Below are 24,270 nucleotides of genomic sequence, written 5' to 3' on the forward strand. Positions count from 1 at the left end.
CAGGAAAACCCTGTATTGAGTCACTGTGATGTGGTGCGCAGCATCAACAGCATTTATAAACCAGCACAGTGTCTCCCCAACACTCACCACATCCACAGCTCACAGAGACGAGCAAGGACACAACAGGAGGCACCGGACTTACAACTCTCTGAGACCCACCATGGATTTTTGTTTCGCGACTTTTGCTGCTCTCTTCATCCTTTTCGCGGCTGCACGCGGCGCTCCAGCCGGACACAGTCTGCAGGATGCGTGCGGAGATATGCGGACCAGCTCTCTGGAGCTTAATCACATTGCCAAAAATGTATCTGCAAAGGTACGTGTTTTATCTTTTAAAAGGATAATGAATAATTGTGGAATTATTAATGCAAATTTACACCTAAAAAAAAAAAAATAAAAAAAAAAAAAATAAAATAAAATTTCAGTCAGCATCTGGACTCCTTTTGGTCTCTGAAATCCATATTTAGGCGATTAAAGCATCTAAAAAAAAAATTCAGCAGCAAATTTTTTTTTTTATATTATTTTAAAGTTGTAAAGTGCTGACTGGGCAGATTTTACTCAGACTTGCTGAAACGCAAATTAACTCTAACATATGGCTAGATATATTGAGTGTGTTTTGGCATAATTTGGAATATTAATCTTAAATTTGCTGTGTATACCTGTTTTTTTTATTGCTTTATACTTAAATTATTTTACACAATGCAGCAGTGTACTGAGCATGTCTGTTTCCAAATGGTCTGCAGGCACAACACCGATCACCATATGTGGCAGATTTTAGCACCGGCCTCGCTTGGATGGAGGCGAAAGATATGTGTGACCCTGAATCTCTCAGACAGAATTCTATGGTAATATCAGCAACACATACCAATATCACATTCATGTCAGTATGTGGCAGTGGCAGAAATGAATAAGCTGCAACTAAAAATGCAACCAGTTGATGATTGTGATGTAATCTTGAAGTATTTTTCACCCTCTTCTTCCTCAGACATGTATTGCGAAGATGTTGACTGTCCTGAAAAGCTACAGCGCTGCAGTGGCGACACTTTCTGAGTTTAAAGGCTGCTCAGACTTGTCCAGCAGCGTGAAGCCAGCGTTGGCCAAACTGCACACAGACATGAGCAGATGTGTGAAGTCAATTGCAGGGTCCAAGCACGAGGAGGTGAGCTGAAAGTTGACTTAACTAAGAGTTGGGGGGGAGAGAAAAAAAAAAAAGTTGAATGATTTGTTAGAGTTTAGGACGTTGTTTTTTTTTTTATCACAGCCACGTGAGAAAATATTTCATGATTTTTCTGAATCTGCAGGAGTCCCACATCGTTGAAGAAGAGACGGAGCCCTTTGGCCACTGGAAGGAGGCTTTGCTGTGCCGCTACACCATGGACAGACTCTTCTCCTTCTCCATCCTCACCGCTCGTGTTTTTGCCGTTGGTGATCCGTCTCATCACGCAGCAGGCTCGGCCCAGAAATGCTCCTAAAGTTTCAGTGTCCTCTGATGTGCGTCTGCTGATTGTCTAAGAATCTTTAATTTGATCACATTGGTCTGAGCGTGTAGCCTTCAGTGGCTGGTAATGTATCTACAACAGTGTTTCCACTCTTGTATGTATGGAATGTGATATTTCCAATGGAATTATGATCTGATGTATTTATTCAAATCATATTTATTATATTTATTTATTGATATTTATAGAAATCAGTTTTGTTATTTTTTTCCTGTCTTTTTATGCATAACAATATTCATAATAAACAAGCTTTAACATGTCACCATATGTTGTGGTTCATAAATGCTTTCATATTCTAAGGCGATTGTTCTTTCCACAAAAAACAAACATGGAAAATTATGAAGTTACCTGCACTGAGGAACATTCTTTGAATTAATTGAATAATATAATATGCTGAGACAACAAGGAAGCTGTGCTTTCCTAAAACATTTCTGCTGCTCTTCGGAGACCCACAACTTCCTGCATACTTCCTCCCGGTCGGTGCGTTATGCAGTGAGGCTCACTGGAGTTTCGTCACACTGTGGTGATGTAACGCTGATTCAGTTTGAACTCAAAGCGAAAACAAGGAAGGTGTCACGTTTAAAGGGGAAGAGGAAGCCGCCGTGAACCCATTGTCAAGGAACCCGATTGCTCAACAAGGAACCCGATTGCTCAACAAGGAACTTTCTTCTCTGAATGACTTCATGTCCATTAGTTATTCAGTCTCCCGTCACGTCCCAAAGGTGTCCAGTCTTTCAAAGTAGAAACTTCACAGTTTGTGGTTTACACCTGCAGGTGGAGGCTCAATTCACCTGCGATGGTTCTAAGAAGAATGAGGAAATGATTCATATAGCACCTACAGTATCTAAAAACAAAGTACAGTGCTTTACAAAAAAGATAAGAGCGTAATATGTTTAAATAAAATGCACGAAGAAAAGGAAATAAACGCATAGATTAAAAAAAAAAAAAAAAAGCATGAGGATAAACAGCTTTGTAGGAGTAGAATGAAATTAACAGGACACACTGGCTGCTCATTGTCGATATAAAAAGGAAAACTGCTATAATTGAGGTCTGACATTTGTTTCAGTTATCTAATTAAGCAGTGAGTATATGGTCGGAGTAAAAAGGTCTTTATCGAGCACTATGAGGAGGTTTTATTATTTTGTGGGCATGAAGGGCAATGTGCCTGGCATTAGCACTGTGCAGCATATTTTTGGAGCAATGATGTAATGAGGAACTTTCAAATGTTACAGTAATTCACTGGTGAGATTTGATGATATCATTTATAATGCTGCGTGAGCAAAGATGTAAAGAAAAACGGATGCAAAGAGGTCTGAGAAAACATGAACTGATGACGATATGAAAGGACAACAGCTGCCGAGGCTGCGGGGAAGGGCATTTATTAATCATAAATCAAAGTATTTTACAATTTGGACCTTAATATAGTGCTCAAATAAAAGTCAGGGGATCACCCAGGTCATTTGAGGGACATCATCTGGGGAACAGGAACTTGTGTAATGAAATAACTGCGAATCAGTCTTTTAGATGATGAGGTGTTCACTGGAAACATGAAAATTTTGCCTGACAAGAAAATTCTGAGGAGCAACAGAGTTATTATGATTATTCCCTCTGTAGACAATGCAAAAATCCCGACAAAATTTAAAGATAACACATGCAACATTTGTCAATATCAATTTAAAATGTGCGCGTCAGCGAGCCGCAGTTCTTCTAGAGTCCTGCACATGTAATTACTAACGTGTGTCTTACATCACTTCCTTATTTAATAATTCCACACACCACCCATTATGCTGGGAAGTGATCTGTTCAGGTTGCCGTTAACATCCTGTGTTTGTTTTCCTCTTGCCTTCGTCATTCCTGGCGACGTTAGCTCTTAATTGAAGCCTAAAACTTAAAGTCAACTCCCGAACGAACGTCCGCGCTTGTGTTTGCTGCAAACTGCTTGTTATTCAGAGCAAACGTGAACTCAGCATCATTACGTGATCAAACGGGATCCTCACACTTTACTGTATTTCACTTTCCTGTGAGGGTCACTTCTTGCACACTTCTTATGGTGCAAGAAGTTTTTAGATCCTTTACTTGAAATGAATGCAGACATAACATGTTACGAGAATTCCTCAGTGATAAGTCCTGAATTCAGTAAACGTATACAAGTATATTCAGCTGTATGTGGTAAAACGATCAGACACAAAAGTAGTCATGGTGTTATATTATTATCATCGTTGTATACTGTATGTTAGAGTATTGGTTGTCTTTAGTGATGCACTAATGTATAAGCAGCATTTTAATGCGTTAGGTGCTTGAGGTGAAGCTCTTTAACTATTTGAAATACCGTTGGATAGTTACAGCTCTCCTGTTGTAGAAACTGAACATGTGTTATACATAATCGTTAACGTAAGCAGTAACTGCAGAAACTCCCGGAGTGATTTGAGAGTGCAAATTATCAAACAATACATCTATAACCAAATTACTTTTACGGTTAGCAATGCAGCCAAAAGCAGAAATAGAAGCAAGCATCAAATGGAAATACTCAAAGTAAAAGCACCTCAACTTGTATTCTCGTTTTAAAGCATATAGTTGGTAGTATTGTATATTTTTAATCCAGTGGTGCAGCATGTTGTTTCATTTTCTGACTTCTCTATACCATGTGCCTGGCACTCAGCAGAAAGTATAGATCTTCTGTTTTTAAAAAGGTTAATTTCCTAAAACAGCTCTGCACTTTATTTTAGAGCCAGAAACACTCAAATGGAGAAGGAACTATATGTTAGTTGGACAAGTACTTTCCACAAATGGTTTCAAACTCCTTTGTAAAACAACAACAACAAAAAAACAACACTGTACATTGACATTTGAGCTGTTGGTATAAAGTTCATTTATTTGGTTGCAGTTTTACAATATTAAATTGTGATATTGTGTCAGTTATAAACATTTAAAACACTGTTTCATTGGATTATTTTACGTACAAAAAAGTAGAAACACAAAGTTAACCTCAGGCAATCAAGATTGAAATGGATTTGCATTCATATATTTTAAGCACCATTTCCACTGATTATGCACAAAGGCCCAATTTAGGATCAAATGTATTGCTCTTCTAGATTGTAATCGTTGATGAATTCATGTGTAAATCACTTTAATGTTGCAGCTACTAATGGTGGGACTAACTTTAATTACTGATACACTGCTGGGTAGAGAAGTATAAACAGTTATACACCCCAAATGTCTCATCTTAACCTATGATAATACATCATAATTTCTCCGATTATACTTATGATTAATTATCTCAATCTGCAAAGTAACAAATAACTAAAGTTATTAACTAAATGTAAAGTAGCCTATGTGTGTGTGAAGTAGCAGTATCAAGCTCCTAAAAGCAGAACTTAGCCTAAGTACAAATTTGTGACTAAAAATACTCAATTACTATCTGCCACTGTTTCCAAACAGTAATTCGATGGTTGCTTGTATTTAGATAGTAGATACTAGGTGGATTAATGGCCCACTTTTGTCCATGTAAGATCCACCTGAGATGCCAGTGAAACTCCATCATCGGCTACAAACTGGACAGCCTGGAAAAGGTGGTGGAGAGGAGGACGCTGAACAAACTATTATCCATATTGGATAATCCTGTCCACCCTCTCCACCGCCTGCTGCAGGGACAGAGGAGCACTTTCTCCAAAAGACTCCTCCAGCTCCGCTGTCACAAGGACAGATACAGGACATCATTCCTGATACAGGAGATCATTCCTGCCGACCGCAATAAGACTGTACAATAACTGTACAATAACTCACCTTTGTCAAAATAAGACTGTACAATAACTGTACAATAACTCACCTTTGTCAAAATAAGACTGTACAATAACTGTACAATAACTCACCTCTGGCAAAATCCATCACATAACAATAACACTGTTGACTGTGTTTCTTGGTTGTTTGTATATAATATATATAGATATATACTGTACTGTATATACTGTGCATTTTATATTTTATATTTTTTACTGCTATTTTATTGCTTTCTATTATTCTATTATTATCTTATTGCTTCCTCTATGCTGCTGTAGCGGAAAAAAAAAAAAAAAATCCCCTCGGGGATTAATAAAGTAACTACCTAACCCTAACCTAACCTAAACTGCTGCAAAACAAGGTCGAAAGCATGAAACTTAAAAGCAAGTGAAAAGCTGGACGTGGCAGACGTGTGCATCCTGTGATGGTGCTGACATTTATGGAGGTTATCTGGGGATTAACAGCGTTGTTTACACTCACTGGGACATCTTGGGAATTTAAAAAAAAAAAAAAAAAAAAAAAAAAAAAAAAAAAATCCTGGCATATGCTTTTTGGTTGCCCCCCTCCCCTCTCCACCCCCCCCCCCCCCCCCCCCATCAAGCACCAGTCCCGCCCGCGGGTTTTCGACAGACGTCAGCTGCTGCAGATGAAACCAACCCAAGAACCTGGAGGAGGCGGGGCTAAAGAAAAAAAACAAGGAATTTCCTGGTGAGCTGCGACAACACAGGAAGGTAAAGTCTGCTCCGGTGAAATGTTTAAACCGCTTTAAACCTTCGAAAGGCCGCACGGTCCACATCGTTTACTCACCGTTTAACGGGAGCTATTTGCCCCCCCCCCCCCCCTCTTCCTCCCTCTCTCCTCCCCTCCCTCCCGCTGTTTTAACGGGCCGCCCGCGTCCTTCAATTTCACGATTAACGTAACTTTGAAACCAACGTTAGCCGGTTAACCTGTCGGCGGCTCGATGTTAGCTCGCTGCGTTTCTTATCGGGAGGCTGAAGTTTAAAAGTCTTGAGCGTTGCGTGAAAAGTTACTGCGATGTTTTAGTGTCATATACAACGCGCACATGCTTATAAATATATATATATATATTTTTTAATGCTACTGAAAAGTTACGGCAAGACGTACGAGTGATGGAGTTGAGTCTTGAGGGAGGGGAGCGCGTGGTTTTGTCACCCGGAGCAGTTCAGTCGGGCGGAGTCAATATTCTCAGCTGTTTTTTTTTTTAAGATTTTTGTTTTGTTATGGTCAATTCGGTTAATAGTTTAAACTATGAAATGTCTTTGAACACGCATAATATTAAAATACGGTGTAAAGTAATCTAAATAAATATATGTTCACGTTGATGATGGATTACTTTATTATAATAGAAATTGTTGCTCATCAATCAGCAGTTAAGTTTGTTGATGAATCAATTAGAAATTGATTGATTAATCATTGGGGGGGGGGGGAAGGTAAATTGCTAATTATTTTCACAATTGATGAATCATTTTGAGTAATTTTTCTAAGGGAGAAAATTGGTGCATTCAGCTTCTTAAATGTAAATATTTTCTGATCCTTTCAGGCTTCTGTGATAATAAACCGAATATGTTTTGCTTGGGAACTGTTGGGCGAGACAAAAAAAACCAAAAAAAAAACAAAAACATTTTAGGCTTCGCTTTGGCCTCACTGGGTTGACATTGCGCACAATTTTATGACATTTCGACCAAACTGAATCAATTAATTAAAATTCATTTTAATTTATTTCATGATGTAACTGCCGTTTAGCCACAGAGCACATCAGGATCCTTTTGCCTTTTAAAACGTGCTTAAAAAGCAAAACCAGGCTTTACAAACATGAAACTGAAGCTGCAGTCTGAAGATTGTAGTCTCTGTTTTTTTGTTTTTTTCTACTTTGCTGCCCCTCAGAAACATTTGGTGACGGTGGGTCGATTTGAAGCAGAGTTCCACACGAGATGTCGATTTAAATAACTTCAGATCATCGACCCCGATCGCAAGACTACCATAGAAAATTTGAGTAAAAGTCTGAGGTTCTCCGAATCTAACAAGTTTTCACCTCCCATGTACAAGATTTCAGCCTGCTCGCTGACATCGTGTTAGAAACTGAATTTCTAAAGTCACTCGGGGGTTAAAGGTCGATGTTTCCTCCGAAACCTACAGGTGTTTGTTTTCAGCGTCCTCAACTCCTGACATTTGCCTCCCTCCTTCTCGTAGATGAATGTGGGCGTAGCTCACAGCGAGGTGAACCCCAACACGCGGGTGATGAACAGCAGAGGCATCTGGCTCACCTACCTGCTGCTGACCGTCGTGCTGCACATCGTCCTGCTCAGCATCCCTTTCTTCACCGTGCCGCTGGTCTGGACTCTCACCAATGTCATCCACAACCTGGTGAGTCGACCTGCTTTTCAAAACCAGAACAAATGCAACGGATAGTAATTAAGCTGCCGCAGTTAGCGGAGTACATTTTCAGGTCCCGAAAGTCTCACGCAAGCGATCGGACGGACGTCCGGCGAGTCGCGAGTCCTACTTTCAAGAGCAATAGTGCACAGCATAGCAAAGCGGTGCAGACTAATGGTAAGGTAGCCTGCAGCCATGATGAGCCGTCACTCTTCGCCTCAACAGGATGATGTCAGTCTTTGCGAATGTTTTGTTTTTGCATTGCTAAAAACAGGTGCAATTTCAGTATACAAACATTTTGACAACATGTTAATATAAAGTAAAAAAAAAAAAAAAACTAAAACTCTGTAGCAGACCCGTTGCTGCACCTTGTTTTTAGTGCAGAAACTGCGGCCCTTAAATTGTCCACGGTGTCTGAAGCGCCATCATGATTTTAGCGTCGCTGCTGAACTTTGGTCGAGGATCAACTTCTCCAAACTCGTGCGCGGCCTGTTTTCCCGGTTCAACAGCGGTTGTTGATCTGTGCCGTGCGGCGTCTCCTCCGCAGGTCATGTACCTGTTTCTACACACTGTCAAGGGAACTCCCTTCGAAACGCCGGACCAAGGCAAAGCTCGTCTGCTCACACACTGGGAACAGATGGACTACGGCGTCCAGTTCACATCTTCACGCAAATTCCTCACCATCTCACCAATTGTTCTGTAAGTACATTTGCTGCCTGTATGAATAATCAGTTTCACATTTGCTATGACTAAGTCAGCGTGTAGTTTGCTGCAACGGGGCTGGTGGGAATCTTCGAGCGCTTTTTTGTTTTTTGTTTGTGTAGACGGTCTGAGAACCATCTCGGCCTGATAGTCAAACTTTCGGTTCTCTCGCGGCTCGTGTGCTGTTAATACAAAGAGCAAACAGAAAGTTAAGAAACCGCTCCTGCTTGTACTTAGAGGCGTTCCTGATGTTTCGTTCCTCTCATTTAAATAAACTGGGTTGATCAACTTTTAGGGAAATGCTGCTCGCATGATTTATGTTCTGTTATTTTTACTTTCTGATTCTGTTATGAGACCCGATTGTTGTCGTGTATATTTGGGCGTTAAAGCTTCAAAATAAATGTTCACCCCGATGCACTCTGTCTTTGCAGGTATATTCTTGCCAGTTTCTACACAAAATACGATCCCACACATTTCCTCATCAACACCAGCTCCCTCCTCAGCGTCCTCCTCCCAAAGCTGCCTCAGTTTCATGGAGTTCGGATATTTGGGATCAACAAATACTGACAGAAACTGACTGAACACTGGAGTTCTGGTTTTTCTGTTTGTGCTGAACTATTTAATGTTTAGAGGTTGAGGAGAAGGATTTGATTTGTCATAACTGTACAGACTGTGTGGAGTATTTTATTGAAGTTACTTTCTTAAAGTAAATGCACTGCTGCCGTTTCTTCAACCTAAATTCATTCTTTACTGATTTATGTTTGTCTAAGGTGGAACAGTTTGGTCTTCGAGAAGGAGCCAAGTTTGAACTGGACGGCTGTCAAATGTGATGTTTAGTGATCCTTTTTGGCCTGAGATGTAGCTTTTCTGTTACAAACTGCACTGGATGCAAGTCTGTAAAGGTTTCCCAGGCTCTCGTCATGAATGTTTTCATTAGTTGTGGCAGCGACGTTCACGTCCCGAATGAGTTTCCTTTTTTCTTTCGCGCCTTTTTCTTGATTGACAGCGAAGGATTTACATGCAGCATGCATTTACGGGCCTACAATAAACACTTTTTCACGAGAAACACAATCATGTAATTTGCTGTTTAACTCAGAAGCCGGGTGTATTTTGCATAAATGGTCGCGTTTACTCCACAGAAAACGGAAAAATCCTTTTGGTGCGGGGGTTTGTAGGAATCGACAGATTAAACGCGGACCGGTTTGCAGGCTTCGGGGAAGTCCAGACACTTTACATGAAGCCACCGTGAGGGGGCCGTCAGTGTTTGCAATATGCTCTGAGGGATTCTCCCCCTTCTGTGTGCAGTGTACCAGTGTGTTTATGGCAGCGAGGTTTCCCTGTTAGTGATGTGTGTTTTGGGGAAATAGCTCGAAGGAAATGCAGCAGCATGTGAATGTGATCGCACTGTGGATGCTGCCAACCAGTGCCTGGGAAACACATGCAAATAATGCGAGCTGTATCAGCTGTTTCGAACATGTTGGGCAATCATTTGCAAAGACTGTTACTGGGTTGTTCAAATACTGCCGGGACAGACGCATACTGTGAAGAAGCCGGTAGTCGGATACACACAGACGCTGGGTTTAAATGTCATGAGTCCCCACGATACCAGATACGCTTCACTGAAACTAGAAGGGAGAGAAAACCGTAACTCCAATGTGTTTTGGTTTTTTTGATCTTTAACATACTGAAAGCTATCTGATATCAGATAACGCTATCTTGCTTGAACGGCGAATTAGGTCACCTGCTGCAGTTTTCCCAGTTCTGCTTCCACTTTCAATTTAATGTAACTGCAGTAAACCTTGATGAGAGGGACACGATATCTGCTGTATGTTTAAAACTGAAGGCATTCACTGCAAACTGGCTTGTTGTGGCACACGCAGTTCACACAGATGGAAGTCATGGCTTTACTTTGATTTGATCTTCATTTACATGGACGGATGTGAATTAAAGGAAATGTTAGAAATGAAGTTTAGATGTGAAAAAGGTCAGATTTTTCTACTCTGCCACGGAGCTACAAGTTCCTTGAAGTTAAGGTCAGATTTAAACAGATTGAAAGATGAAATACCGCTACAAAAGACAAGGAAAGACAATAATAATCACTTGAGGGGTTTTCAAACTAAAACACTTTTCGCCTGGGACTCTCAATAACTGACAAAAGGTGTCATTCATAAAGCTGACTCATTTGCCAAATATGAAAATTCAAAGTTTCCTGTGTCAGTAATATCATTACACGCAGTTTCTGCAGGTGCTGATTAATTCACTTCAGACCTCTGCCGTTTGCAGAAAAGGGAATTCCACACACACACTCTGTCAACAGAATAAATATATATATATATATATATATATATATATATATATATATATATATATATATATATATATATATATAAATGTTTCTGCACTACTGACTGATTGACAAATGAGCGCACTGGACATAAATCAAGAGTATTTTTGATAATTGATTAAGTTCTTAATTTGGGAAAATGCCCCAAATTTGCTCTTTCCATCCTCTGGGATGCAGGGATTAGTGGATTTACTGTTTTGTTTCATCAAATGTTTTTATGGGAACTTGTGATGAGCATTTAACTGACTGTCACAACAGTTTAATCTATAGCTATATGTAAAAACAATTAAATTGGTCATATATTTTGTAAGTAAAACCTAGATCTGCAAATCAGCTTTAAAATAGAAATGTAGTTGAATATAAAAGGACAATATTTTGCCTCCTAATGTAGCAGGGAAGTAGTATTAAGTAACAAAACAAAACGGAAATGCTCAAGTTATACTGAAGTATAGGACGTTGATGGAGAAATCTCATTTTAGTAAAGGCTAAAGTCACCTTTTACAAAGAAATCAAATCTCTGCTTTTTGGCTGGAGATGAATAATAAATCAAAGTCATGTGGGCATGTAACCAAACATTTTGTCCCTGATGATACGATTCAGTCATACCAACACCTGCATATTAGAGCTCAAATAAAATACTTATTTTTTTATTCAATATATTTCAGGACATTTCCTTTGATGTGTCCATTAAAATCAATGAAAAAAGTGAAATACAAACTTCCCTCTCCGAGCTGAATAAAAACTACCACGGTAGCAGGCTGCTGTTCAGAGGGGTGACAAGTTATCATAATGATTTACAAACACCTCAACCATTTGTAACAGACTCCTTTGTTTCCCTTAAGAAGAAAAGATGTGGCTTCAGACAGCACATTACTTTGCCTCTCATCAATAATGAATCTGACCTCACTGCTCTGTTTTTTTTCTCGTGACCCTGAATATCCAGTTCAGGGTTTTTTTTTCTTACTCCAGCGTCCACAGTCAAAGTTCATCTGGACATCCGTGCAGAGTTGTTCTCCGACCACCTTTCTGAAAGGCAATAATAATTGTTTTTACGTGTCTCCGACATCGTGCCGCTTCACTCCGGTTTCGTCACAAGCTTGAGATCGTCTTCCTCGTCGTCCGTGTCAAAAAATTCATCCTCAAAAAAAGAGCCTCCGAAGCCGTATTCCTGCGCGTGAACAGACACCTCATTGGGCATCAGGTGAGGGGATCCTTCAACAAAATCAGCAAACCTGTCGGTTATTGTGAAAACAAAATCAGCATCACGGTATATTTATAGGACAACAAACAACATAAATAATATTATTTACGACTATAGGACAACATTTGGCTCTACTCAGACATTACATGTTTTGTTTTTTAAATGCGTAGCATGTAGAAGTTATCAATTATTTTGGATAAATTCACTTTCTCAACACAAACAGTTTGCAAGAGAAATCATATTTATAATTGTGAAAAAAATGTATCAAATATTTTTTGCTTAATAAAGATTCTAAATTGATTTGACCTCATCTTAGATGAATCGTTACAGCATAATAAATACTTTTTGTTTTTAGTTAGTCCTTTAAGTTAAGAACACAATTCTTCAAACTTTCTTTTAACAGTAAACTGAGGCAACATCATGTGTTAATGACAGATTACATACATCTGAGTGAAAAATCACAATAAGCACCTTTTCGGGGACTGAATTCTGGACACCGTCTTCCACGGACTGAACTCTGGGCTGTTACAGTACTTCCGCAGCTCCTCCAGAGCACGCCGAGTCTCTTCCTCGCTCTGCCTCTGATACTCCTCCTCAGTCAGCAGGCGACGTGGCTCTGGCTTCCAGTGAACCCACCGCCGGACTTTCCTTCAACAACAAAAAAAATCCATATTAAACAAACTTAATATGACTCTTGGTACTTGAGAAGTTTATCCTCATACTATGCGTCTGTAGTTCATAAATAATCCTTTACAGTATCGGTAGCGAGCATGTAAATGTGTTTTTATTGGATAAACTGGTGAATTCAATTTCAATTTTAACCCCTAATCTAATTTAAACTGCCAGTGATACCAGCATGAGTGGATTGTCAGTTAATTGTTGCACTGTACTGTGGCGCCACCTGCTGTCCGCATTTTAAAAACACATACCTCCATGCAGCGACTGCCAGAAAGAACGGATACTCCAGATTTTTGGAGAACAAAGCTGCCACGATGATGGCGAAGGCAACCTGCTGGATTTGAATCCCTAAATAAATGAGGAGCAGACCGAACAGCTGCAGAGTCCACGACAGGATGTTGATGTTCTTCTCATCCGCCAGAGGACCGTAACGATAACACACTGCAAAACTGACGAATCCCACCACCACGATGTAACCTGACAAAAACAGAAATATCAACATAAACTGTTAAAGGCTGTGCAATAAAAAGCCTGCATGCTGAACTTGTAAACAATTTTCCAGTTCCTGAAAAACCTTGTATCGCTCTTACACTTTTTTTTTTCTGGCCTCCAGCCCATCATACATATATTTTGGTCTGGAGTGATTAAAATCACAAGCTTAAGAGTGAAAAATATGTTGTATAATATAGAGATTTAAACATGTGGACTTTAAAAGGGGGATGCCTGCTACAGAAAACAAAATGAAGATGGGATAATACACCTTCTGGTTGTGGTCAGGAGCTGATGTGTGTTGAGAACATTAACAGATTCCCATTCACCTCAAAGTAACAAATAAAGGGAATGTTTAACTTTCGGGCTCAAAATAACAATTATATTCACAATCAATAATCTGACAATTGTGTTCCTGATTACACAATTAATCAAAATGTGAAATAATAAGACGAAGCAAATGTCAGAAATAGTGAAAACACCCACTGCAGTTTTCTGAAGCCCGAGATCTGCAGGTATCCGATCTGAAGTTACTGACCCCACCAACCTACCCGACGTCCACCCTCCCTCACCCCAACCGGTCGAGGCAGATGGCTGCCGACCTCCGAGTCTGGTTCTGTTGAAAGTTACTTCCTGTTAAAAGGAAATAACTGAGCTGCTGCTCATGCCGGAATTGTTGGGTTTCTCTCTACTGTGTTGTAAAGTTCTGTTGTAAAGACCTCAGAGTTAAGTGTGGACAGTTGAAAAAAATAAATAATAATTGATTAGTTGAGTAATCATTGCAAATCTACATAAATAATAAATTGATCTGTGGTCTCAAAACAGCAGTTTTATATGAACGTGAGGGGCAGTTTTCTGTTTTAAATATTCAGAGCCTTGCTTTGGTCTGACTGACGCCATCTGTCCATGAAGGGTGTACCTAATGCCACGTTCCAGTGCTCTCGCAGTATGATGCTGAGGTTCCTGAAGACGAGCTGGATGGCGTAAACGGAGAACGACCAGCCGCCAACTATCAACACGTAAAAGGGGCTTTTCTGTGGAAGCAATAAACACATGGGGTACATAATTCAGGCGTTGCATCGCAGAGATTTAACCTATAAAATGATGGATATTTGAGGGCCATGTAATGCTTTACCTTTGGTAAAAAGCGTGCCAGAATGAAGAAGAGGATGATGAGAGAAGCAATCATGCCAGTGCTCATACCGGCAGAATAGAAGAACACCTGACTCCTTCATAGAGGCAAGACAAATATTAAAGATACAGTTAATAACTATTTTAATCCTGTTAAATTGTATAATGAAACATTGGCGTACAAGAATAAAATACCTGCTGAGTGAATCTGCAAAGACAAACAACGAAGCTCCAGCGAAGAAAACCAAAAACAGATAAATATCAAACTCTGCAAGGAAAAAAAACAACAACATCCATGTTTATTTTGTGTCAATAACCAGCAGTCATTTTCTTCATTTGTTTTCCACTTACTGCGTACGGGCTTGACAGTGTACCGAGTATTTACAGTGGGATCGACCTTGAAGCACATCTTCTTGCTGTACAGGCCGATGTTAATCGTGGTTTCATTGTGCCGCTCATGTAACAAGCTCTGAAACCAGCTCCAGAAACTGAAGCGCTCCAACTCCTGCAGCTCTTCCTCTCCTTCCACAGTTTCCACCTTAAACACCTTTGAACTCCACACTTTGACCTGTCAGAAACCTTCAGTTATTGCGCACCTGATCAACTCACTTATACCATAATGGGCTCTTAGAATTAACTGCTGTAGGATAAAAAAACAAAACAAAACAAACAAAAAAAGTGTCAAAATAATTGGACTGAATAACTGGGCATCAACAAGGAAACTTACCTGAATTCTTGTCCAGGTTTGTCTCCAGGTTGGCCGGATGGAGTTTGTGTAACAGAACCGGTTTGGACCTGACAGGACATTCTCCTCTCCGTCCCGTAGATCAATTATTGGACGCGTGTCACCTGGGTGTGAGAAGCAGAGAATGTGTGCATGTTACTTTCTAAGCTGAATTGTTTACTGCAAGAAAAGCCTGGGACATAAACACATTTAAGAGATTACGTCCATTATTTTTTAAATACATTCACTTCGGTCAAGTTTTACAGGTTGACTGACATTATTCTAAAATTCAAGAAAAGACAAAAAAACAAAAAAAACAATTGGGAAAAGTTTTCAGTTGCAAATGCAGGAACATTTGGTGCTCTCCAGAATTTCCGGTCGATATATATATATTTTTTTTTACGTCTTCTCATATTGTAAAGACCAAGAAACCAAATCAATAAAAACAATAAGCAGATTTATTGATAATGAAAAGCATCAATAGTACAACAGTGTGGCTGAGTGATGAGTTTTAGTTGTTAACCAATGGAGGCAGAGAAATAAACTAGACGTTAATTCAGTGAATTTTTGATCCAGTAGACAAAAGATAATTTAATGTGAGCTGCACTGTTTTTTTACGACTTAATACTTGTGATTTTTTTTTTTTAATAATAAAAAACAAACAAACAAGTCTGTAAAAACGCAAACACTTAACAGCATCAGTCCAACCAAACAACGAAGATATATTACAAATTATGTTTGCAATAACTTATTTCACATCATGCAATAAAAAAATAAATTAAAAAAAAAAAAAAAAAAAAGAACATATCAGGCGGGTTGTAAACATTAAATTAAATTTAAAATGTTTACGTCAGGCTAACGTCAATTAGCCTGAGCAAAACCCGTTTAAAATACGTGTCGTATGACTTCAGGTCTCCGTTCCCGTTTCGTAGCACTGCTTCTTACCCGTATCCTGGTGTGAGAGTTCAGGTAAACCAAGAAGGAGCACCGTGAAAACCATTAATTTGGTACTTGTTGAGATATAACCGTTGAGCATTTTCATGCATCCCGCCATGATAATTCTTCCAAACCCCGCCTCTTCCGCCTCGTGACTTGGTCTGTCACATTCGAGTGGCAGACCAAGTCGGCCAATCACAACGCCAGGCGGGGGTGTCGTCATTGTCAGTGGACGTTTTGAACGTGTCTCTCGCTGTAAAAACATCCGTGTTTGCACTCATTGCCTCGGCCAGATTTGACCACCGTGTCAGGAGCTATTACAAAACCTGGGACATTTAATGCAACGCAGACAAATCAATGTCCTACTTGTTTACAACCAAACGTTTAAAAAAATAAATAAATAAATAAATCTAATTTTCTGTAATATTAAGTCACATGAAGTGTTTAGGGCATTTTTTTTTATTTGCACACACATAAAACAGTATATAGGAAGATAAATAGATTTATACAATGAATTTCCCCAGAAAAACAAATGTAATATGATTTGAGAAAATGCAAGTGTCTCTTTTTTAAAATTATATATAACTATATCAACTAACTAACATTTTTGGATGTCTTTTGTTACATGTGTACTCAGAAAACAAATTTCTTATGTGCAATAACATATTTGACCAACAAACTAACATGGTAAAGTTAATAGCTGACTCACAGCAGCTCTTTAACATTGTCATTTTGTGCATGATAGCATTTGGCTCACAGTAACCCCTTTGCCAACAGCAGCTGGCATTGCTGAAGGCTCTTGTTACACGCTGAACTGAAGCCCTGACTTACTGGCCTTGGAGGTGTTCAGCACTGCCTTTGGCCAAATGGCTGAACCACAGGACGCTGCAGTTCAGCTGTGTTATCACTGTGGTCCAGCAGTCTGAGGAGGGCAGTGTTGGGAAGATTACTACTGGATCTAATAATCTAATAGGTTCCAGATTACTAGTCACCCCTGTTAAAAAAAATATGATAAATAATGTAAATATTTTAAATAAAGCTGAAAAGTTCAGGCACTTCTTTATCATGGGCTACTTTACAGTAAACCAGGTGAAACTGATAATATCAATTTATTATGGTCCGCTGAGGCATGTGCGCCACCCAGATGTTTTTTTATGACACAATACAGTTTACAGTAAGACCAGCTGAGGTCAATGATGTTCATTCCATTCACCTTAATCATGATTAATGTGAGAGTCACGAGTCAGAGGTTCCTGTTGATATCATAGATCATATCATCATGAATTGAATGGAAAATAGTGTAAACAGAAAACACCGTAATTATTATAAATATAGTAATTGGTTGGAAGGCGGCGCAAAGTGTTCACACTGTAAAAATGTGAGCTTACAATACTGAATTCCTCCATAGCATTCATAAAGGCTTGTGACTTTCACCGCATGACTATATTTTAGAAACCAGATCACTTTGTTAAGTCTTACACGCCAGCGTCTTACAGTCATTTCCCCCCATAACATTGGGAGTTTGATGCTTTCTTAGAATTATTTGAGGCTTGAAAGAACAACGGCTTTAAACTATAAACATCTTTGAAGGGAGTTGTGAGGTTGGGTGGTCACAATGTGATGGGAGTTCTTTAAAACAAGTTCTCATGGAAACAGTTTCTCACCAGTATATGGATGTCACTCACTGTGTAAGAGGAACTATTTGAGCTTCTTCATATCCTGCTTACGCAACAGAATTAAACCACCATTCATAATTTTACCGTTATTACGATATGAGAGAATATAACTGGGAGTGGAGATCATCTGATGTACTCTGTCATTGTGAGTGTGTGCAAACAGAACACAGTACATGGCAGATTGATCAATTACCGAAATATCCACAAACTAACTAGAGCCATTATATTGTGGGAAACTTACTGACATAAATAATGGGTGGTAACTAAAATAAACCAAAATAATGCAAGTCAACACCCCTTTGTAACCTTGATGTCATATAATTGTGAGACACTCTTTATAGAGGGTTAATAAGATGTACTTTACACTTTAGAACTTTAAAGAACTTTTGAATTTTAAAGTCCAAAGATTAGAAAGTGGTACCTAAATTGACCAACAAGGTGACCGCCACCTAAATTCATAAGCAAAGTTGTAACTATTAAAATCACAAACAATCAGCACTGGGACTAGGTGGTTGGAAAAAAATCCAGCCCTCACCCAAATTAAACAAATTTGATTGATCTCCAAATGATTAATGAAGTTGTTAATATAAATTCTGAGGAATTCCGGGGCTGTAGTGGAAAAATTGTAGGTTAGGAAAATATATTATTGATGAACTTTTGCCATTCATAAACAGGTTTTAGAAAATAGGTCGAGTTTATTTTGGGATCAGGACAACTGTCCTGGTGGATTTAAGGGGCTAAACTGAAAATTGGAAAAAAAAAAAATATATAAACAAACAGTACAGAAAAAAAAGTGGGGCTCTTTTTCAGTTGGTATTCATTTCATAACCGGACCCCAACCTTACTATAGCCTTAATTAGTTATTTTTCCGACAGCTGCCCGTAACCTAACCTGAACCACTAACCCTTACCAGTTACTACAACAACGTGGTAGGTAATCAGTAGTGTATTTAACTAGAAGTCCCTGAAGGCATCATATAACTTTGGTCGACTAAAAAAAAGGAGTCGTCGAAGAGGAGGGAGTAGAGGAAGTGAGGAGGAGAGACCAAACGGCTGAACTTAGTCTACAAAACTTCACATCGTGGTATTCACTCCTCATAGCAGGATTTGAAACACTTCTTCTCTAAGGTAGGCACACACACACACACACAAAAAACAACCCGCCTAAAAGCGAGTTTTTACTTTTTCGTTTCACCAACCGTTTTCCGGCCGTTATGTTTTTGTTGTTTTTTTTTTTTTTATTGTGTTTAACTGGTTCAGAAACGAAAAAAAAAATGTCGTCACATCGTGTATGTTTTTTTTTTTTTTTCCGACAGTCGTTTAACTTTAAATTGCTTAGTTGTCTGTGTTTATGTAAGATTAACCGAGTTGTCAATGTGACAAATTTAATAATGTTGGTGTAATTTGGCATGTGACAAAGCTCCTATTGTTGGTAGCGGTGATTAACGGTCACTGGAGAGGCTCTGTCCCTTTTATTTTATTTTTTATATATTATTTAAAGTTCAAGTCTTTCCCTTTTTAAGGTCCCTTAAATCCGTTCATGGATATGCGCCATTGCCTTGACTGTAAAATTAAATTCAAACAGTTTGTGGGGAAATATGTGGTTCCCTGAACTGTGACTGTAATGGCGATTTCAAAGTTGTCACCAGGCCTTTTTTTAAAAATAATTTTTTATAGCTTAAAGTTCTGTATCAGTCAGTTTACTGCTGAAAATGAGTCAGTTAGATTATTCACCATGCTGCTGCTCATATTACAGCTGATGTAATGTTCTTATAATTCAGCTTTTAAAAACAGAGAAAGAAAAAAAACTAACCGCAACTAACATTGTTTACCTTCTTTTCTTCTTTTTTTTTTTTTTTAATACAGGAAATTGATCCTAATCAGCCATGGGTGTCGAAGGGGGATTGAAATGTGTCAAGATTCTGCTTTTCCTTTTCAACTTCATTTTCTGGGTGAGTAGCATCAAAAGAGAGAGTGTGTAATATTTGCTATAAACAGGCAGCAAAAATGGATGTGGGAAGCATCCATTCAGAAATAAAGAGGCAGAGTTAAAGGGAGCAGGAGAGGGAAATAGGCCAGGATATGTGCGATTTGTCTGATCGAGATAAATCTGCTTATGTTTTCCCTGATGGACTTGTTATGTGTTATGTCTCCTGGTCATGTGACTCTGAGCATGAAACTGGCCTTTAAGGTTAACATACAGGATGTAATCATGTGTAAAATCAGCTGATTAACACGCAGTCACACAACACATGACCCCCCCCCCCCCCTCCTCTCTCGATTTATGCTTCCTGAACTCTTATGTTTGTTTATAATCCCAATCATGTCATCACCTAAGTGACACGTCTCCTGGGTTTATAGTCTGTTCGCAGTTTCTTCACTGTGTGTTTGAGAGTTTTAGAGGTGGAAATGATGTGGAAATGATGGAATGTGAATCTCATGACCAGATTTCAGTTGAACGGATCATGTTACTCATCCAGATCAACATTTTTCCCTTTTTGTTTTTTTCTTCCTCCTTCGTAGACACAATGCAAGTTAAAGCTTTAAACAGTGGTGTCCACACAGCGAGCTCTGACTTATAGCCGGTGGTTTCACACAAGAGGAAGTGCAGAATGACAGAGCTTTAGTGGGTGAAAAGTTTCCCTTTGGGGATTAATAAAGTAACTACCTAACCTAACCTAACACAGTCTCTAGTATTCATATACGGTATATGAACATCAAATAGTTTACAGCACACCACAATATAATTGTAAGTGAATATAACCACATCTCGCATGTTTATTTGTCTACGGCATTTATACCTTCCCATATAAAGATATATTATGATTACAATTAGAGACGCATCGATGTGACTTCTTCAGCCCCAAGGATTGAGACACTAAAATAAAAGGGCAGACAGTAAATATAGTGAACTACATAATAAGTAGGGATAGATTTCAGATACAGTTTTGTTTTATTCTGTTCTATTCTGGGATTTCGGTGACCCCCTTCACTCTGTTTGCCTGCTCTGTTCACTCCTTTATGTTTTCTCACGTCAGCCATTAGCCACCTACTTTACGAGGGATCAAATATTTACATTGGTGGTGCCAACAAAGAGAGGTCTTTAACAGCAGCCAGGGCTAGACACGGATAACATAACAAACGCGGCTGACAATCAGTCGTCTGACAATAAGGCTACAGGTTTTCATGCCAACACGAAAGGATCTGTTTATTTTACTACAAATATTTTAGAAATGTGAGAACATTGAAGAGTGGTGAAACCAGTTTGAGCTTCAGCTGTCATCCCTGCGCCTTCTGTTTCTACCAGGTTCTGTTTGTTTTTGCCCTGTCACATGTTTATTAAGAGTGATAAAAAGGTTAATAAATAACCTCAGTGTGACTCCCAAATCACGCAGAAGTCTTACAGTGTTATAGACACATCTATTGATTATTTTTCAGTGGAGCTGAAATGATAAATTGATGTAAATATTAATCTGCTTTTTAATGCAAAAATGTCAAAAATATACTGGTACTAGTTTCTAAAACGTGGACATTTTGAATAACTAAAAACATGTAGATTGCCCTCACACAAGATCAAACAATGCGGGACATCTTTACAACCTAGAAGTAGGAACCAACCTCAGGCTGAATTTCACCATGTCCGTTTCTGTCTACTCTCTGACTGCTCTGTACACTCTTCTTTGATAAAGTAAAGGGAATACAGTTCTCTGATGTTTGATCAAGAGCTGTTTGATTCCCAGTTAATCCTGGTTAAACAGCTCTGTTTGTAAAAGATCACGAGCTGCTCTTGTCACCCCACCCAGAGTAATGACACAGTTTATTATCGGATCATTTTACATCCGCTTTCAGGAACTGAACAATGTGTCAACTTCCTTCTGTCTGTTAACCATTAGTGCTAACTGCTTCTGCTTGATGGGACGGGCATGTTGAAGACAAGAACATTGTCAATATCTCATTATCGTTATTCACATCCGAATCGAAAACATCTGTCTAATTCTGTGTGGTCCTATTTTCCATCTTTAAAAGTTTCCAGTAGGTATTTTAAGACAAAGTGTTGGTTCAGACTGGTTGGCCCAGGCTGAGACCAAAACAACATACCTGTTACCTGAAAAAATAAAAAAAATGATCTCATGAATTCCACCCTGAACAAATTTCCTCCCGTTCTGCAGTTATGCGGCCTGGCATTGATAATCGTGGGGATACTGGTTCAGGTGTCTCTGCACAACACCTTCATGATCAATGATGCAGCAGCCTCAGGAGTTCCCATCGTGATCATCGCAGTCGGTGTGGTGATTTTCTTCATCGCCTTCTTCGGTTGCTGCGGAGCCTGGAAAGAAAACTACTGCATGATCACCATGGTAATTCATACACTTGAGTTTCAAACATACCAAAAAGGTTTCATTAACTTAAAATGTTGTGCTACAAATGATACATTTTTGTGTGCACAAAAAACGACCACAATATTGAAGTTAATGTAGGTCATCTCTTTCCCCTAGTTTGCCATCCTTCTCTCACTGATCATCGTTGTTGAGATTGGAGCAGCAATCGCCGGCTACTTCTTCAGAAACAAAGTGAGTGCAGATTTCCACTGTTTTGTGTGTTAGATAAGACCCTGCAGAAGGTGTGGTTTAACTCTGGCTGCCATGTTGTGTCTCCCATGTAGCTCTCAGCAATCGTCCACGACAGCCTCACTGAAATGATCACCAATTACAAAAACACCACAGCTGAGTTCAGAGACTCTGTGGATAATCTGCAGAAGCGTGTAAGTTCAGTGTATACTCTCTTACTCACTGTTTACTTGGTCTGACAACACCTTCTCATAACACTGCTGCATCCGGTTGGTCGGACATGCATGACATGACGTTATTGCTCTTTCCACAATCTGTTGACCCAAGTCATGTCCTCTTACTGTACACGTCGAACCTCACAGCTGGCACCTCCGTGGTAAATGTTTCACATGTGACTCATTTGCATTTCCAGCTGAAGTGCTGTGGCATGAACAGTTCTGCTGACTGGAAAGGCTTCGCTTCTGATGGAAACACCGTGCCTGACTCCTGCTGCCTGAATGTCAGTACAAACTGTGGAAAAGGGGCCATGACAGATCCCACCAAAATACACCGAGAGGTAAACTTCCAGTGGTTGATGCTTGCAAAGTCAATGAATATGGTTATATATATAATATTCCTCAATGTTTCAGTCTTTGTTGATTTGGCAACGTCGATTCAACAGACAAAATTACCATGTTGTTGCTGGAAAAGGTCCAACATCTTCCTTGCTTAAGAGACCAAACCGGAGCATGAATGAAAGTGAAATATTAGAAACATCTCTGTGCCAAGTAGATATTAGACTTTAACATGTACTTGTGTTGCAAGTACTGGCACTGGTACATGACATGTCCAACAGGGAAGTCGGTCTGAGCAGTCTTATGCCTCACTGAGGTGTAACTAGCCATAAACTACAATATAAAAGGTGACAGTTACTCATTCAATACCTTTCTGCAGTGTGGGTTCAAATATGAGGGTTTAAAGATGGGGAATGTTAAACTCTATACTATACAGACTGTAAAGCTTACTGTGAATTTGTGACAGAATTTCTTGACAGAAAATAAATATGACTTAAGGAGTATTTACAATAAAAAATGGTTGGTTTTGCTGTTGTTGTTATTTTCACAAATAAGACATTTGGGTCTGTAAGACCTCAAACACTGACGAAGTACAGCTACAGTCAGCTAAACTCCAGTGTAAATGTTTCACTCAACCAGTGAAGTGTGCAGATTGAGCCTGACGTTGGTTTTTGGCTGCAGGGTTGCCGTAATGCTTTGGAGACCCTACTGAAGAACAACATCCTGTGGGTGATCGTCGCAGCTCTCGTTATTGCATCCCTGCAGGTATGTAATACCAGCACACAAAAACATGTTGCATCAGACAACACTTCCAACGGTGAAACCAGATAAACATGAAGATTTTAGTAGTATCAACTTCTCACCCGTTTATTTTTTTTATTTCACACTCTTCAAGCCAGACCTCAAAGTGTTAATGTTTTGCATTGATGACACATTTGCATTGATACTTTTAAAGTTTACCTCCTGTACTGCATTTTATCGTAATGTCTGGTGGCCTCATGTTTCTTCTTCCCGGACTTAACAGCTTGTCTTTTGAAAAGGGCTACAGGCTATAAATAACTTTTTTTTTTTTACAATTTATATAAACTTGTATTGCTGGTAATTTATGAAAAAGCACAGATTCATATCTCGGAAACACTAAGGCGTGTGTTCTCTCTTCCTGTCAGGTAATGGGCATCGTGTTCGCCTGCGGGTTGATGAGAGGAATACGGAGCGGCTACGAAGTCATGTGATTCACACCTGAGTAAGAGCTCGGGTCACACTTACTGGGAGCTTAATTTAGAAACTTAATATGTTCACCTTTATACTTCCTATATATAATATCTCAGAACCATATATTTTCCGTGGATTATATTTTCATAGGTTAACAATATCTCTGCTCTGATACTGTTCATGCGTAGGGATGGAAAATAGTAGAAAAGATGAATGTCCACTTTGATGTTAGTGGCAGCGTTATACTCTTGGTTTCAAGGAATTCTAACATCCTTTACTTTGCTTGACTGTTTTGTTGTTGTTTTTATGTTTTGCTGGGTTCCAGTTTCTATTTTTATTAAAGACTCTTTAAATTACATCAGACTTTTTTGTAAAGACAAAAAGGGAAAACA

The 24,270-nt window shown here is 39.2% G+C and overlaps 3 protein-coding genes across 4 annotated transcripts; 2 read left to right on the forward strand and 1 right to left on the reverse strand.

Annotated features, from left to right (window-relative positions):
- Positions 1–5,908: 5,908 nt before the first annotated feature.
- On the forward strand, positions 5,909–10,669 carry ormdl2 (ORMDL sphingolipid biosynthesis regulator 2). The gene is made up of 4 exons (XM_069141065.1): positions 5,909–6,001; positions 7,482–7,655; positions 8,212–8,363; positions 8,798–10,669. The coding sequence occupies exons 2-4, from the start codon at positions 7,482–7,484 to the stop codon at positions 8,931–8,933; spliced, it is 462 nt and encodes a 153-aa protein (XP_068997166.1). The 5' UTR covers positions 5,909–6,001; the 3' UTR covers positions 8,934–10,669.
- A 672-nt stretch (positions 10,670–11,341) lies between these two features.
- nemp1 (nuclear envelope integral membrane protein 1) lies at positions 11,342–16,002 on the reverse strand. 2 transcript variants are annotated; one of them, XM_069141062.1, is made up of 9 exons: positions 15,879–16,002; positions 14,937–15,058; positions 14,561–14,777; positions 14,405–14,477; positions 14,214–14,307; positions 13,998–14,112; positions 12,841–13,066; positions 12,383–12,559; positions 11,342–11,942 (listed from the first exon to the last, which is right to left on the reverse strand). In XM_069141062.1, exons 1-9 carry the CDS (start codon positions 15,985–15,987, stop codon positions 11,786–11,788), a joined length of 1,290 nt encoding a protein of 429 aa, XP_068997163.1. In that variant the 5' UTR covers positions 15,988–16,002; the 3' UTR covers positions 11,342–11,785. The 2 variants fall into 2 exon arrangements, with proteins under 2 accessions (XP_068997163.1, XP_068997165.1); XM_069141064.1 differs by having other exon boundaries at positions 11,804–11,922.
- Positions 16,003–18,562: 2,560 nt separating this feature from the next.
- cd63 (CD63 molecule) lies at positions 18,563–24,234 on the forward strand. Its single transcript, XM_069140883.1, has 8 exons — positions 18,563–18,672; positions 19,411–19,496; positions 21,714–21,902; positions 22,041–22,115; positions 22,208–22,306; positions 22,525–22,668; positions 23,348–23,431; positions 23,833–24,234. The coding sequence occupies exons 2-8, from the start codon at positions 19,431–19,433 to the stop codon at positions 23,896–23,898; spliced, it is 723 nt and encodes a 240-aa protein (XP_068996984.1). The 5' UTR covers positions 18,563–18,672; positions 19,411–19,430; the 3' UTR covers positions 23,899–24,234.
- The last annotated feature ends 36 nt before the right edge of the window (positions 24,235–24,270 follow it).

The sequence above is a fragment of the Embiotoca jacksoni genome, unplaced genomic scaffold (genome assembly GCF_022577435.1).
Source record: "Embiotoca jacksoni isolate LCO1_2020_lvr unplaced genomic scaffold, fEmbJac1.0.p SCAF_9, whole genome shotgun sequence".
Lineage (NCBI taxonomy): Eukaryota > Metazoa > Chordata > Actinopteri > Embiotocidae > Embiotoca > Embiotoca jacksoni.

What these genes read in the sequence shown, in the direction of transcription:
- ormdl2 (XM_069141065.1), top strand. Translation starts at nt 7,482, where the DNA reads ATGAATGTGGGCGTAGCTCACAGCGAGGTGAACCCCAACACGCGGGTG. An exon ending in CCAATGTCATCCACAACCTG is followed by an intron (nt 7,656 to 8,211) that starts GTGAGTCGACCT and finishes TCTCCTCCGCAG; the next exon opens with GTCATGTACCTGTTTCTACA. An exon ending in ACCATCTCACCAATTGTTCT is followed by an intron (nt 8,364 to 8,797) that starts GTAAGTACATTT and finishes CTGTCTTTGCAG; the next exon opens with GTATATTCTTGCCAGTTTCT.
- nemp1 (XM_069141062.1), bottom strand. Translation starts at nt 15,987, where the DNA reads ATGGCGGGATGCATGAAAATGCTCAACGGTTATATCTCAACAAGTACC. An exon ending in AAACCTGGACAAGAATTCAG is followed by an intron (nt 14,778 to 14,936) that starts GTAAGTTTCCTT and finishes GGTTTCTGACAG; the next exon opens with GTCAAAGTGTGGAGTTCAAA. An exon ending in GCACTGGAACGTGGCATTAG is followed by an intron (nt 13,067 to 13,997) that starts GTACACCCTTCA and finishes TGTTTTTGTCAG; the next exon opens with GTTACATCGTGGTGGTGGGA.
- cd63 (XM_069140883.1), top strand. Translation starts at nt 19,431, where the DNA reads ATGGGTGTCGAAGGGGGATTGAAATGTGTCAAGATTCTGCTTTTCCTT. An exon ending in TTTTCAACTTCATTTTCTGG is followed by an intron (nt 19,497 to 21,713) that starts GTGAGTAGCATC and finishes CCCGTTCTGCAG; the next exon opens with TTATGCGGCCTGGCATTGAT. An exon ending in CCACCAAAATACACCGAGAG is followed by an intron (nt 22,669 to 23,347) that starts GTAAACTTCCAG and finishes TTTTGGCTGCAG; the next exon opens with GGTTGCCGTAATGCTTTGGA.